The 13,942-nt window shown below is 42.8% G+C and overlaps 2 protein-coding genes and 1 long non-coding RNA gene across 16 annotated transcripts in view; 1 reads left to right on the top strand and 2 right to left on the bottom strand.

Moving 5' to 3' along the window:
• The window catches only part of mical2b (microtubule associated monooxygenase, calponin and LIM domain containing 2b), a 41,044-nt gene extending 35,638 nt beyond the window's left edge, over positions 1–5,406 (bottom strand). For 2 of the 12 annotated variants that reach the window (XM_035643705.2, XM_047333573.1), the window contains exon 1: positions 5,260–5,402. The gene's annotated coding sequence lies outside the window, so the exon portion shown is untranslated. The other 10 variants (XM_047333574.1, XM_047333575.1, XM_047333577.1 and 7 more) reach the window with 8 other exon arrangements.
• LOC124850143 lies at positions 5,385–7,926 on the top strand. The gene is made up of 2 exons (XR_007031034.1): positions 5,385–5,488; positions 7,553–7,926. It is a non-coding gene; the product is annotated as an uncharacterized LOC124850143 (long non-coding RNA).
• LOC118315978 (dual specificity tyrosine-phosphorylation-regulated kinase 4-like) lies at positions 7,761–13,228 on the bottom strand. 3 transcript variants are annotated; one of them, XM_035643712.2, is made up of 13 exons: positions 13,058–13,228; positions 12,051–12,209; positions 11,836–11,950; positions 11,600–11,736; positions 11,294–11,430; positions 10,513–10,653; positions 10,252–10,390; positions 9,454–9,538; positions 9,194–9,366; positions 9,027–9,087; positions 8,812–8,926; positions 8,613–8,713; positions 7,761–8,211 (listed from the first exon to the last, which is right to left on the bottom strand). In XM_035643712.2, the coding sequence occupies exons 1-13, from the start codon at positions 13,124–13,126 to the stop codon at positions 8,129–8,131; spliced, it is 1,515 nt and encodes a 504-aa protein (XP_035499605.2). In that variant the 5' UTR covers positions 13,127–13,228; the 3' UTR covers positions 7,761–8,128. The 3 variants fall into 3 exon arrangements, with proteins under 3 accessions (XP_035499605.2, XP_035499607.2, XP_035499606.2); XM_035643714.2 differs by having other exon boundaries at positions 12,051–12,206; positions 13,058–13,227; XM_035643713.2 differs by having other exon boundaries at positions 11,836–11,947; positions 13,058–13,226.
• Between the last annotated feature and the right edge of the window lie 714 nt (positions 13,229–13,942).

Below are 13,942 nucleotides of genomic sequence, written 5' to 3' on the forward strand. Positions count from 1 at the left end.
AGGGAACAGCTGAGTTTTTACGACAACGCTGTCCTGGGGTTAAAGCACAGTCGTGACCTATTTCCACGAGTATCCACAGAGTCTGTACCTGAACTCGGTTAGTTAAAGACTTGTTCTCTTCTAGTCAACAAAGCTCTACGAAGAACACCACGCGAGTTTAGCAAACACACCAAGTCATCAGTGAGCTCATACCGTCTGACCTCATGGTTAATGGTTGAACATGCTACTGCACCTTAAGGACTGAAGCGCACGACTTCACCTCTGCAATCTGTGTCAATAGCCTGTTGCCTAAGACAAAGATCACGGACAATGTATTGCTCACTTTCAGAAACCAAAGTGAGTCTTTCCTACGTTGGAGGTTTTTGCCTCCGATATTCAGGGAGGAAAACAATCATTTTTTACCAGTACATGCGACGAGTCACATCCACGCTGCCAATTTGCTGCACAAATTCTTTTTGTGTGTGAGTTTTGAGCTTTACTTTGGGTTCAACAGTAGTAGAAGAACAATAGTATGAGTCGAGACTTCTGGTAAAACGGAGACAATGAAAGTCCTGCAAGGTCTCTCGTTGGTAAAAAGGCCAAGTCCATTAGAAAGGGAAGAAGGAAAACAGAAGAAAGTTTTGCATCACCGGTTCATCAGATGTAAATATCAGATCTTAGTTGGTCCTTCCAGACAGCAAAAATTCAAATGCATGGAAATCAATCTAGACTCTCTCACACAAACAAACACACAGAAGCAGCAAAGTAACAGCAAGACTAAAAGACCTGCGCTGAAACAACACTGCTAACATCACCAGACCAACTACCAGTTGACCAATCATTAATAATACGAATACTGTACTTCAAACAAGACATTTTGGAACACTTAGTGTCTCGTCTGTCAAGAATTGTAGTGAGGAGGTTGAAATCATCACGTGTCCGTGCCTTGATGAACCACGCCGCAGCCGCGAAACCATCAGCTAGCTTAGCTTAGCATGTTGTATCTTGTTTGTTTCATACATACCTTAACACAAAAGTAAGAAAACTTGATGTGGGTACTGTTGCTAGTACTTGACAAACATGAAGATAGCCAACGTGTTAACACTACAAATTAATCAGAGGTGTTATCTTTGTGCTAATCTAAACTAAAAGGTCTCTGGCTCCAGATTGGTTTCTATTGCACAGACAACCAGTAGACTTATCAGACTTCACAGGCTAATGATATTCTGGATATGTGAAGATCTATTTTTATTTACCATGGCCAGGGGCGGTGGCAGAAAACTCACAAAGACGAACCTGTTCTTATGTGAACAACAACTAGAAACACAAAAAACACTGATGACAGTCACCGTGACGCAAGAACCTAGCAGGGAGGCAGCTGGTTAAAAAAGTAAGTGACTAATTTTGTGGAGAAGAATTTATCAGTCAGGAATTCTACAAATAAATTAAAATGTCAAAGATCGGACCCCCAAACTGACATTTGCTGTTGCCTCATGACCTTTTTACATAAAAATTGGGACACAAAAAAACTGCCTTGAAGTAGAAAACACAACCATTAATCTGTCCAAAAAAAAAAGTTTAATTATGAATTATGACCTGTTCTTTCCCTCCACTCTCTCCCTTGAAAAAACGCTCTCACCTCTGGTTTCTCAAGTTGAGATAAGAACTAAAAAATGCTGCTGATGCAGGGAACACGCTCAAGGTACAGACACTGTTTGTACGTACCATCAAGTAAAGACGGATTCTTTCTCCAAGAGATAAGTGCCGTGTAACCTAATGAAAGGTACACGACGACAATGTGTGTCTTCATCAGCCAGTCAAATCTGAAGAGCTGGGGTTAAAGACTCCTTTTGAAGGCGTTACCCTATCACACTTGGTCCGTTTGTGGTGGTCAGCTTTGGTACAAAGGTTGAGACAAAGCACACGAGTGTGTCCAAACATCTGATACACAGCAACAAATCCAATATGACTGTTAAAGGAAAGGTTTGAGTAACAAGGCCTAAAATGTCCCTGTTGACATCAGTCGCGTGATCAATTGTCAGCTGCACACGCACGCAAGCCTCAGACCAAATAAGCACCTTTTGAAAAGGTTGAACCATTATTACACAGTATGTGGTCCAACATGTAATCAGATCGCATCCCTGGTAGTATTCCAGAACAATGATCCCTCACCTGCACCCACATACTGTACCGCTGCATACAGAGGTGCCAACAACAGCTAAACATTAACCTTCATAGTTTATTATTTTAAGGCAGAATGGCATAGATATTAACTCCATTGTAAATGTCTATGATTCAAAAACAAAAAAGTTGTCGTTGTTTTTTAACACTATTATTTCGTCGCTATATTTGTGGATTGGCACCATAAACTGTATATAAAAAATGGACGTAGTCACCAGGTCTGGTGGTCCCCCCCCCCCTCACACCTTCATATATGTGACACAAGGAGTTGGATTCGATCAGGACTGAAAATTAGCTCATGAGTAAGAATATGAGTCAGGCCTCGCCCACGCCTCTTACCGCACAGACTTGTAGGGGCTTGAACGCCATATGTTTGGTTGTACTGGGACAGGCTTTAAATTGGTGCATGCGAGTCCTGAAATCAAACCCTTAATCCTCACAGTGCTGACACCACACACGGTAGAGGTTCCGGGGCTGGATTAGGCCTACAGATTGCTCGCAGTTGCGACAGTATATATCCCTCACGGTATGTCCACATTAAACCCTGCAACAACAAAACACTGGATGAAACCCTTGAATTTAACAGGCAACCCACTTGTTTGCATGAGTCAGACATCAGCATCTGCTGATACAACAGCTCTGCAAACCTCACAAAAACAAATTAAAGTTTGCTGGATACACATACAACTACAATAACGCAGCCCTCACAGGGGATTGTGCTATAGCCTTGCAATGCGATAGACTGTAAAGACCCCATGTTGATTTAGATTAAATGTAAGACCCCACCTCATGGGGAGGGATTTGGACCCATGTGTCCCCCTCATACTTGAAAAGTAAAGGATTTTGCAGGTTAGCCCCTCGGACTGCTGGCGGAGAGAATGTTAGACGAGTCTGGCTCTCTGTGTTTCCAGACTGCAACTCAAATGTGCAGAGTCAAACCCGAAGAGCACCTAAACATTAGGGGCAATTCCACAAAGGCTAATGCACTAAATTCCAAGGCCGTAACAGAGCGGATATAAAACCTACAAATTACTATTCATGTTCTGAAAATCAGAAAAACTTGCCGAACATCACGCCTGACCTAAAATTTTGAAATTTGGAGACACAAATCAAGGGTATGTGTCTTCAAAGCAGAATTAGTCGAGTTGACTGGAAAATGTCAGGAGCAACGTCTACAGACATTTGTGTTCTCACATACAGCACCTGCGGAACAGTTCGGTAAAATATCCGGACGCACGTATGAGAGCAGCTATGTGGTATTTTCCTTCAGAGTAACATCAAACATGTCATTTCATGCAGGTTTAAATCAATAATCTGAGACTAATCTCGACCATGTGTAGTAAATTACCAAATAAATATCATTATATAGTGTAAGAGCTGTATAATCCCAATTCCCAGAGCTCAGCCTTTGGGAAAATCCTCCTGACGTACTAGACCTGAACTTGGCCTTTCTCATCTGACAGCGGTCCACCTCGTCGGCCAGCGACAGCGAGTGACACTCGGCCCCTCTGGTGTATTTTTGTCTTGCTGCCTCCCCCCTCCGCCCCAACACGGCCAGTGACACCCCCTTATAAGTCAACCACTCGTTCCAGGAAGTGACAGCTTGGGCACGACGGTAGGAAGATAAGAGGGAGAGGCCGATGTGAAATGCTCCCGAGATTAACATCTCGAGGGGTCGGAGGCGGCCGCACGGCAACAGGAAGTGGAGGTCAGAGAGTTTTGTAACCCTTGTGAGTGCTGAGGTTACAAAAAGGGGCTGTATTGACGACATTGACCCGACAAGCTTCTCCATACTGCTTCATTGCATTACTATCTGGTTTTCTGATGTTTTCACAATGTCTGGTTTAGTCACACATGACAAAAAACAACAACAATAAAGATTCAGATCACGGGGCAGAGAGTAGTGACTGTGGCTGCATCAGAATCTTAAACAAGGGCCGACACCGATAACCTATAATGGAAACATGCCAAGGTTGTGCAATGCTCCGTCTCAGCCCTTTTTCTGCAATTGCCACTTGTTTTAACAACCATCATTTAGCAGAAGGATTTAAAACCCTGCAACTCTCTGACCCGGCGTCGGCCCTTTGCACCGAACGAGCTGCTTCTGACCAACACCCACGATCAGCAGCTGTAAGCTCCTTGCAACAAGTGCTTCTCTTTCCTTCATGCTCATTTTTTCCTCCTTTAAAGTAAATGAACAGAGCCATTAAAACACATTCACCAAGATTCAGGACAGTGAATCCGCAGCTGGAATCTGTCCCTGCTCTGCTGGCTGGGTTATGTATTTGGGGGAAAGGGCTTGTTCTTTCAATGCTCAAACTCCAGCAGAGTGAAAGTCTATTCCACAGTACCACTGAAACATTTAAGTCTCCAACAACTGGGGGGGACGAGTCTTCTCCGCCTGACTGGATTTCAGGCCTCAGAGGACAAGAAGCCACCTGCTCCTCACACAGGAGTCAAGTGGAAGATGAGAAGACGCCCACACCTGTATTGAACCACACACACCAAAAAGGTTGAGACGCACCAAATTGAAATTAATTCTATAGGATGACTTTTTCTACAACTTCCTCTCCTCCATCAGGCTTTTTGCATGGAGGCAACGAGTATCATTATTTACATCCTACCGGAGTTATGATGGCATAACAGCTACTATTAATAAAACAGATGATAATAATAATCATAATAATAATAATAATAAATATGACAGCAGGTCAACGCTTGTCAATAATCATATTAAAAGAAATGATTAAGAGGGAATCAATAAATCATTCTTAATTTGGGGCCTGCCCACATCACCTGTTGCACCTCTTATCCATAAAGTTACAGCAGCAAACAGAAATAAACTTCACACAAACATTACATGAATATTAATTTCCCGGGCAGTGAGAGGTGAATGTCACATGTGAACCCCTTGGAAATAACTTTCCCCAATAAGCGGCGAGTGTGTCAGCTACTCACACCGCAGTGACACGCGGTCCTCCAGCCCCCAGAGTCCCGCGGGTTTAATCCACAATATGTCGACGGGTCACGGACAACGAGTCCTCCCGGGCCCGGTTCTCTCTCTCTCTCTCTCTCACACACACACTCACACACACTCACGTCGGTGTCAGAGCGGCGGTTGTCGCTCGGCTCTCAGCGACCTGATCCTCACATCTGATCCGCCGAGTGTCGCTCGACCCCCGGGGGCTTGTGGACTCGCGTCGAGTGCCCCGCACGGGCCCAAGCCTCGACTTCCGGTTTGTCGTTTTCTTTCTACAATAAAACACTCAGGTTTGGCGACAAACTCGACATGACATCGGATGTTTTGTTTCGTTGTGCATTGAAACAGGTGCGCCACACTACAGGCAGGACACGACTTACCGTAGCAAAATATTCCTAGTCAACTAGCATTCCTAACAAGGACATACATGTCCGTGTGAGCTAATGCTATTTCCTGTGAGCTAATGCTAGGTTAGCTAGTATATATCTTATATATAAGCTAACCTAGCATATAATATAAGCTAACCTAGCATTAGCTCACAGCTAAGCTAATGGTAGTTTAGCTAGTTTATTTCTTGTTTATAAGCTAACCTAGCATATTATATAAGCTAACCTAACATTAGCTGAGCTGTGAGCTAATGCTAGGTTAGCTTGTATATATCTTATATATACAAGCTAACCTAGCATATTATATAAGCTAACCTAGCATTAGCTCACACGGATATTTAAACTTACCTGTCACATTCCCCTGTAGGAAATGTAAACTAAATGTAAGCTAACCTAGCATTAGTCCCAAGAAAATGCAAAGCTATCCTAAGTAGCTTGGTAGTATCGCCTAATTAACGTTCTCTCATTCATTTATTGTGAAGAATTATATATATATGATAACTTTCTTTCTTTTCTGTCTCGTGGTGGTTGTTGTTGAAGAGCTAGCTTACAGTGGTTTGTGATATATTCATGCTAAATTCTGGGACAGAAAAATGACATCGTCAAAATTGTCATCATTTCTATGTCAGAAACCTTATTCATTGGCATAATCATGTCAATACATTAATTATTTACCAATAAGGGGGTTCTTTCAATATTTCTTTATTTTTAATACATTGTGTGTATCATGTAAATAATGTTTTCCATTAATTTTACCTGATTAATATGTTAAATCTTATTTCTAGACTAGTAACATTCAGTGTTTGACTAAGTCACCTGCACTCTGACGTGTAGTTTTTGTGACCTACTTTTATTCTGAAGGTACATTCGCCCTGTATCCGGTGCTGTTGACTTGCTCTGTGCTTTGACGACACAGCTGATGACAGAATTTGAAAAAGCTGCGCGTTTCCCTTGAAGACAACCAGCGTTTAATTTGACTTTGTGCACATCTCGACTACTGTAACGTGGATTGTGTACACGTGTAGTCTATGAAATACAGTTTACACCAACAGCAAGGAGATCAATATCAGGACTCAGCAGTGATTATGAATAGTAACACGTTGCACGTGTTTGAAAAAGTCCTGGTGATGAAGTTAAACTGTAAAAACACATGTTGTAAAAACTGGACTTTTAAACTTACTTTAGTTTTTCTTCGTCGACTTTGCACTCGCTCTGCAGGTGCTGGTCCTACTGGTGGACTTATCTAGTTAATAAAAGATTAAATTATTTGGGAATTCAACATAAAGATCCTCCTCTAAACAGCTCTGTGCTGTAATTATATCAGATTCTACAGACCTGAATCTGTCCAGAGCGTCCTGCACCTGAAGGCGTCCGAGTCACAGCTTATAGTCAATCCAGTCCTCAAACATTTCACAGGATTCTCTCCTTGTCTGGTCGCTTAGCTTATTAATCATCTGTTGTTTTAATCATCTTACGATTAGCAGCACTGTCTGTCGCCTTACAGCGAGAAGGTTCCTGGTCCTCTTTCGTGCCACCCCCTCCTCTTCTTACCACAGGGTGGTGAAGATCTTTAACTGCCCTGTGACGGCTGCCCTCTGAAGTCAGAGGGTTTTTAAGAAGACAGAAAACTTTCTGTGTCTCACTTATAAACAGAACAAGATCCACCGCATATACCTGACGCAGCATGTATAGTATGTGAGCGGTCTGTCAGTGCTCGCTAATTTCTCTTGGCCCGTTTTCACGGAGTGAGTGATGGATCAGAGCCACATGGCAGCAGATGCACATGAAATAGTATTTTCGTTTGAAATGGCAGCTTTTGGTAGCAGAGCGCTCAAAACCTGTATATTTAATATATTCTACGGGGGGGGGGGGGGATAATCTGTGCATAATGGGGTCCATTCATAAGTGAGAAACATCCAGGTAGCACACACCCATACATGTACATGTGTATGTGTGCACAAATAAAAGCACACATTGATTGAATGAACTCGTTTCCCTGACATGTTTTGTGTCGCTCTGCCCTCAGGTGGTGGAGATCTGCAATGACATCCTGAAGGAGCTCAGCTTCCAATCCCAAGTGATGGCAACTTACTGGTGCTACTCACTTCTTGTCTGGAATTACTTGATGCACCATAAAATGTCCATCTATGTGTATTTGATAACGGTCTTTAAACAGAAATATCCGTATAACGAGACTAAACAATTTCACACAAATCAAACGTCCTGGACTCACATTGTCAACAAGGTGCCACATCAGGAGGAAACACCAAGGCCTTTATTTAGTCTCAAACTTTGCTCGCGTAGAAAGTCACAGAATAATACCGCAAGCGCAAAACCAATCTGTGGTTTGGAAAAAGTGGCAGCCCAACGTGACAGCGTGACATGTAATATTAATAGAAATAAAGAAGAAAGAGCAAAAGAAAGAGAGAAGAAGGGAGGGAGAGATGCTCAGTGCCTGGTGGGACTTCCTCCGGCAGTCTGGGCCCATAGCAGAGTAACTGAGAGACGCTTCAGGACCAGAGCAGCTTTTTCTTTATCAAAGAGGAAAGTTGACATTTTTATGTGTGATGTTAAATGCGAAGAGGGCGTCTCCTCGTCACTCTCAGGCCTTCCCCGGTTGCACAGGCGTCATTTTCTCTGTGATGGGTGGGGCGGGCTTTTTGCCGCTTGAGGATACTGGGGCATCTGGAGTGGAAGTTGAGAGGGAGAAAGGAATCATCACCCGTCAGTTAATATGAATGTGTGCGGTATCATTTTAACAATGACATAGATATGGTAATACTGCACACAGCACACTGTAGCTTTAATATTCTATAAATTGTTCTGAGTCTTTGTTGTGTTCTGTGTTGTACGTACAGGAAAATATTTCTGTGAGATGTTCATGTTTTCCTGAACTTGTGTTGTTCTTGTTTTTATTCCGTGCTCCTGACTCGGAAGACACATTTTTCCCATCTGCGATGAGCTGAACTAAACATCTGCACCAGATTTCAATGCATCCTACAGATCGGTGCCAGCGCGCTTGTGTGATTACCGTTGACGGCGTGTTTAAAGTGCTGCAGGTGTGAGAGGGAGCGCCGCGGTCTCACCTGATCGAGATTTTGCAGCCGCCGCTGCGTATTTGGACTTCTGAGTGATCCACGGGTGGTGCATGGCCTGCTCTGGTGTCATGCGCTTTTTCGGATTGTATCTAGATGAGATTCGTGCACGTAATGAAGAGATTATTTGACAGATAAAGTCAAGGAGTGTTATACTTGTATGTTAGATCTGTATACAGAGAGGACTTACTGTAGGCAGCCTTCAATGAAATCGACAAACTCGGCGTTCTTAGAGCCCAGCTTTTTGGCCAGAGTGGTGCTGTTGCGTGTTATTTTTTCCATCTGCAGAGGGAGGCCTTCGGAATCTGCACAAACGGGACAAATGAGATTTTGAAACAAACAAATTGTTGTGTAAAACAAAGCACCTATAGGAAAAGGTCAAAAGTCCTGAATGCCGTTGCTCACCAAAGAACATGTCTCTGTTGGGCGCCTTGTCCAGCAGGTTTGAGGGAGGGACTCCCAGAACCTGCAAGAACCCACATGCAAACATTTTCCAAATTGCATCTTGGTTTAAAAAAAATATATATATATATATATGACAACAATTTGTACGGCACTGTTGTAATGTTTACCTCCATTATGTGGCGAAACTGACACAGGTTGTTGCTTCCGATAAAGAGAAGGTGACCGATGTGGAGCTCGGCCAGGATGCAGCCCAGGCTCCACATGTCGATCGCCGGGCTGCACCGTTTGCCGAGGAGCAGCTCGGGGGCCACGTAGTTCAGAGTGTGTATGGGGGGTTTGTCTGCGCAGTGAAAACAAACATGAGCTCAAGTGCTCTGTATTTTCTTGCCCTAAAAATTTTGCAGATGATACCTCGAAGAGAACTCACGGCTTTCTGTCGTGAGGTAACTCCCTCCGTAGTCGCCGACTGCTACATGCTTTTCTCTGTCCTTTCTGAGGACCAGTATGTTGTTCTGAAAAAATAACATGCAGGTTCTGTTGCTCACCATTACTTTGCCTCAAGTCAAGAGACAGTCTGCATTTCTTTGTGGTTGCATGAGTATCTCTGTTGAGCTCTCGGTGAACTGTCAGAGTTCTTTCAAAGACTTTGTGTTTTCCTTGTGGACGTCATTGTTAATTTATTTGCTATTAATTTACCTTCCTTGTGTCTGTTTCAGTCAAGTGACCTTTGTTATTTCCGGTGTGTGTTTTTAATCTTGAGTTTGTCACTTCCGGTTTTATTTTGAAGCCACTTTCCTCGTGTCTATGCACTTCCTGTTCCCCCGCCTCCTGTCTGTCACCACGTGATTGTCTCACCCGTGTCTCATGGTCTCTGCCCTCTTGTGTCTTAGTCTTTGTGTTTCCTTTGGTTCGTCCTGTTTAGCACTTTGTTTGCTCTTTACCCATAGTGTGGTTATGAGGACATTACTGAGTCTGAGTTTTGTATTATCTGAGTTTGGATTGTGATTATTTTCTCGTTTATAAAGTCTTTTTTTTTTTGTTTTGTTACTTTTCCCCCTACCTTTGTTTTGGGTCGTGCTCCAACGAAACCTAACAAATCTGGTCATTTTGTGTCTTTTTGTGACTATTGCTCCAGGATGTCCCTCAGCCAACAGACGAAAATTTGACACACTATTATTGACCCCCCCCTTATTTGCAAAACCATCTCCGAAGCATTGATTCTTACCGTTTTGAGGTCACCGTGCACGATGTTGTTCTTCTTGAGGAGCTGCAGACACTTGAGCATGTCCATGGTGTATTTTCTCAGCTCTCTCTCACTGAATCCAGGCTTCTTGGTCCTTTTCAAGGCTCTGTATAGGTCCTCACTGAAAATTGATGGGAAAGGCTTGCTTTGCACCACTGCACTACTATCCAAAATGCCTCCTAACGATATCTGAGGAGTTTCTCAGGCACCAAAGAGAGTAAACGGAATGTGTGTCGAACTCACTCAAAGAGATCAAAAGTGATGCAGAGGTGTTGGCGGAAGTAGAATTTCTCCTTAATGTGGACGATGTTTGCCGAACGATCCTTGTCGCACTTTCGCAGGGTTTTCAATATCTTCACTTCAGCTTCTCCCTGCCTTCGAACACTGAAAAAAACCCCATTTGGAACACAAGTGTGAATGTGTATAAAAAAGTGTTTTTAAAGTACTGAAGGCACCGAAGGCACGTCCAGGAAAATGAACTGAGAGGTCCAAGACTAATACGCATTTGAGCGTTAGTCTAGCTACGCCAGAGAAAGTGCAACCTCGGTTAACTGGTATGGGTTGGTACTGGTCTGCAGCTACATGGCAGAAAGCTTTGGTACAAGAGACACTGTGGGTTAAAAACAACGCCTCCTCCAAAGTCTGGAGGGCAACATGAAATGGAATGCCCTGGGGAGATAAAGGGCCTTGGAGGGAGGCATCACTGGAGGAGAGAGTGGGTGTCAACCTCTGACAAATAGATATTAAAGATCGCATGGGGGAGGGCGGAACACCTCAATGCGTTTCACAAGAAGAAGGGGACACAAACAGCTTTCTACCAGAATCCTTACCGCCTCGCAGGGTATCAAGGGAGCACTGATTAATTCACGGGATAGTCACAAGGCCCTCAACCAACATATTTTAAAATTATCTCAATTCAGAGTCCATCAACCAGCTTATGCTACTTGACCTTAAATTGTTCTCAGGAAATATCCACAGGGTGCCTATAATTTACATCTTTAAAAAACAACGCTTTCTGATATACCTTGAGTTGTCTCGAAAGACCTTGACGGCCACGCGCTCCTTGGTCTTGTGGTCCAGGCATTTGATTACCTCACCAGAGTAGCCCGTCCCGATCACCTCCAGGATTTGAAAGCGGTAGGCCAAGTGATCATTTATGATCTGTGGATTTAAGAGTTGTAGCTTTATCGAAGTCTCAAGTAACTCAATAAGCAAAAATCATTCACATCTACTTCTTACAGATGTGATAAGGTGTTAAAAATCATTGTCAGCATTAATGTTTCCCTGTAATTAAAGATGAACTTGTTGTTGCAAATTGTTTGTCTCTTACTGCAGTGTAGCATCCGTTCTGGGTTTGGGAGGTCTTAATCTTGTTGGCCTTGTTTCCCCAGTACCACACCTCCTTGTAGTCCCTGATTTCACCCAGCTCATGCTTTGTCAGACATGACTTAAATTCCCTAAGAACAGCTGTACATGAAAACAAACAAAACATAGAATTCTTTTTTTCTTTGGTCCTCACAAGGAAATCAGATGAAAACTAATGCAAACAATCCAAGAAGCCTGCACCTTCAGGAGACATGGGTGCTCTGACAGGGGGTTTCACGACGATTCGCAGCTTCCCCTTGGAATCAGACGTTTCCTTCGAGGTGGTTTTGCTCGACGGTGTTTCCTCGTTTTGCTGCTTACAGTGTCAAGCAAACATTTACAAACGTTGCCTACAAAATGCCACGATGATGCAGATAAATTCATGTGTAAAAAGGAAAATCCATATCGGGACAAACCTTAAAAGCATGTAGATAGGAAGGTGTCTTCTGCCAGCCCTTGGAGATTAGTGCCTGGGCGTTTTTCTGAAGGCCCTTGATGATTGACGGCAGGGACGACTTTTGAGTGGCCCCCTGTGGAACGACAGGCATCTTCTCCAGGACGATGTTGCATTCCTTCTTTGTGACATTAAATTAAGAACAGAAATAGGGGGAGTGGTGTGGGCTACTAATCAACTCACAAACTCCATTTAACTGTTACTTCAAACTATCATGTGTATTTGTTGTATTGGTACAGTTGCGCTAGTTGCCCTTGACGTGTTTGTACAAAATAAACAAAAAACGCATGGACAGATTCTCACCACACTCGATGGGAATATTGCTCGGGAGGGTATCTCCAGATTGGAGCTGACTGGATTATGGACCGGGCCAGTGGGACCAGTGTCCTGGGGGCCCAAGAGAGCGAACCACTAGGGGCCCCCACACCCCTCTTTGCTTACAATTTGAAGGCACCTGTGAAAATGTGAGCTATCCACTAGGGCCCCCCAGACCCCTATGGACTTACTCGGGCCCCCTGGTGAACAAATTCAGCGAGATGTTGCCGATGGTCGGTGTGTTTGTGTTTGTGTTTTGTGTTGTTTCAGTGTGGAGGAAGAGTAGATGCAGACGGTCGCCTTTAATGTGCAGGAACATCAAATCACACGGCAGGGGGAAGAATTTAATTTGTCCTGGAGGTTTGCAGTGTGCCACATTCCCCGTTTTGCTGCACGTTGTATTTGATGTTCATGCACATTATTAAAACAAACATTTTAAAGTACAAGTATCTTTAAATGGCACCTAACTGGTGGTTGGGTTACAAGCATGGATAAAGATAATCAATGTGCAAAGTCTATGCAGTTGTTGTACAGGTAACCCTTTATCAGAAGAGAGGTTGATATAGCTATTGGAGCATAATAACTGATCAAGTTACCTCATTGTTCACACAGTGAAATCATAAGTTCAAATGTTAAGAAGTAAATGAAACCGACCCTATTGTCTCCTGTTGGCAGGCTGCCTCTCCTTGAGGGAAGCTTCACAGCTGCTGGTTGAGGGCCCATCTTCACAGAAACACCAGAGACGTGGTGAAAACATTGTACGATCGATACATACTTGATACATACGAGTCAAGTGATTCAAAAGTTCCCAACACAATGAAATCCGAACGTGTGACATGAAAGGATGGAGTTGTTGGGCGTCATGCGTTCTGTGGTCTTTGATGTGTGCTTTGTACTCACAGGAAACCTACAACATGAAAGCCAATCTGGGAATTTAAGGGCCATGATTTCTAAATCATACATGTTCAGGGTTTGATTGTCAATGGTCAGTTTGAAAAAAACAATTAAAACGACCCCCCTAAAACCCCATAAACTGTGCATACAATCTGATAAAAAATTGTGTTCTTTTGTTAAAATATATGAATTTATCCAACAATTATCTCTGTGGGTTGAAGTCATCACTTGTACATTAATTGAAAAACCAATGTTATTTAGCTAAATGAAGGGATTCCCTGTGCGTTAACAACACGTTCACATCATTTATCTCTTATTTCAAAACATTATGTGTAAATTAAGGGGAAAAAGATGCATATATGCATATTTATACCTGTACACACACATGTGTATGTATGTATATGAATGTAGGTATTTCTGTATATATAATATATATCAGTGTGTGTGTGTGTATATATATATATACACACATCATAAGACATCAATTAGCTTGTGTTTATTTTCATAAATATGTTTTTAAAGCCATTTGTCAGTATACCATTTTTATTCTTATGTTTAATAATGTTCATAGTGTTAATGTTGTATTTTAATGTTTATGTTTGGTTTTTATCATATTTTTTTGACTTATTTGCCTCAGTCGTATGA

The sequence above is a fragment of the Scophthalmus maximus genome, chromosome 7 (genome assembly GCF_022379125.1).
Source record: "Scophthalmus maximus strain ysfricsl-2021 chromosome 7, ASM2237912v1, whole genome shotgun sequence".
NCBI lineage: Eukaryota > Metazoa > Chordata > Actinopteri > Pleuronectiformes > Scophthalmidae > Scophthalmus > Scophthalmus maximus.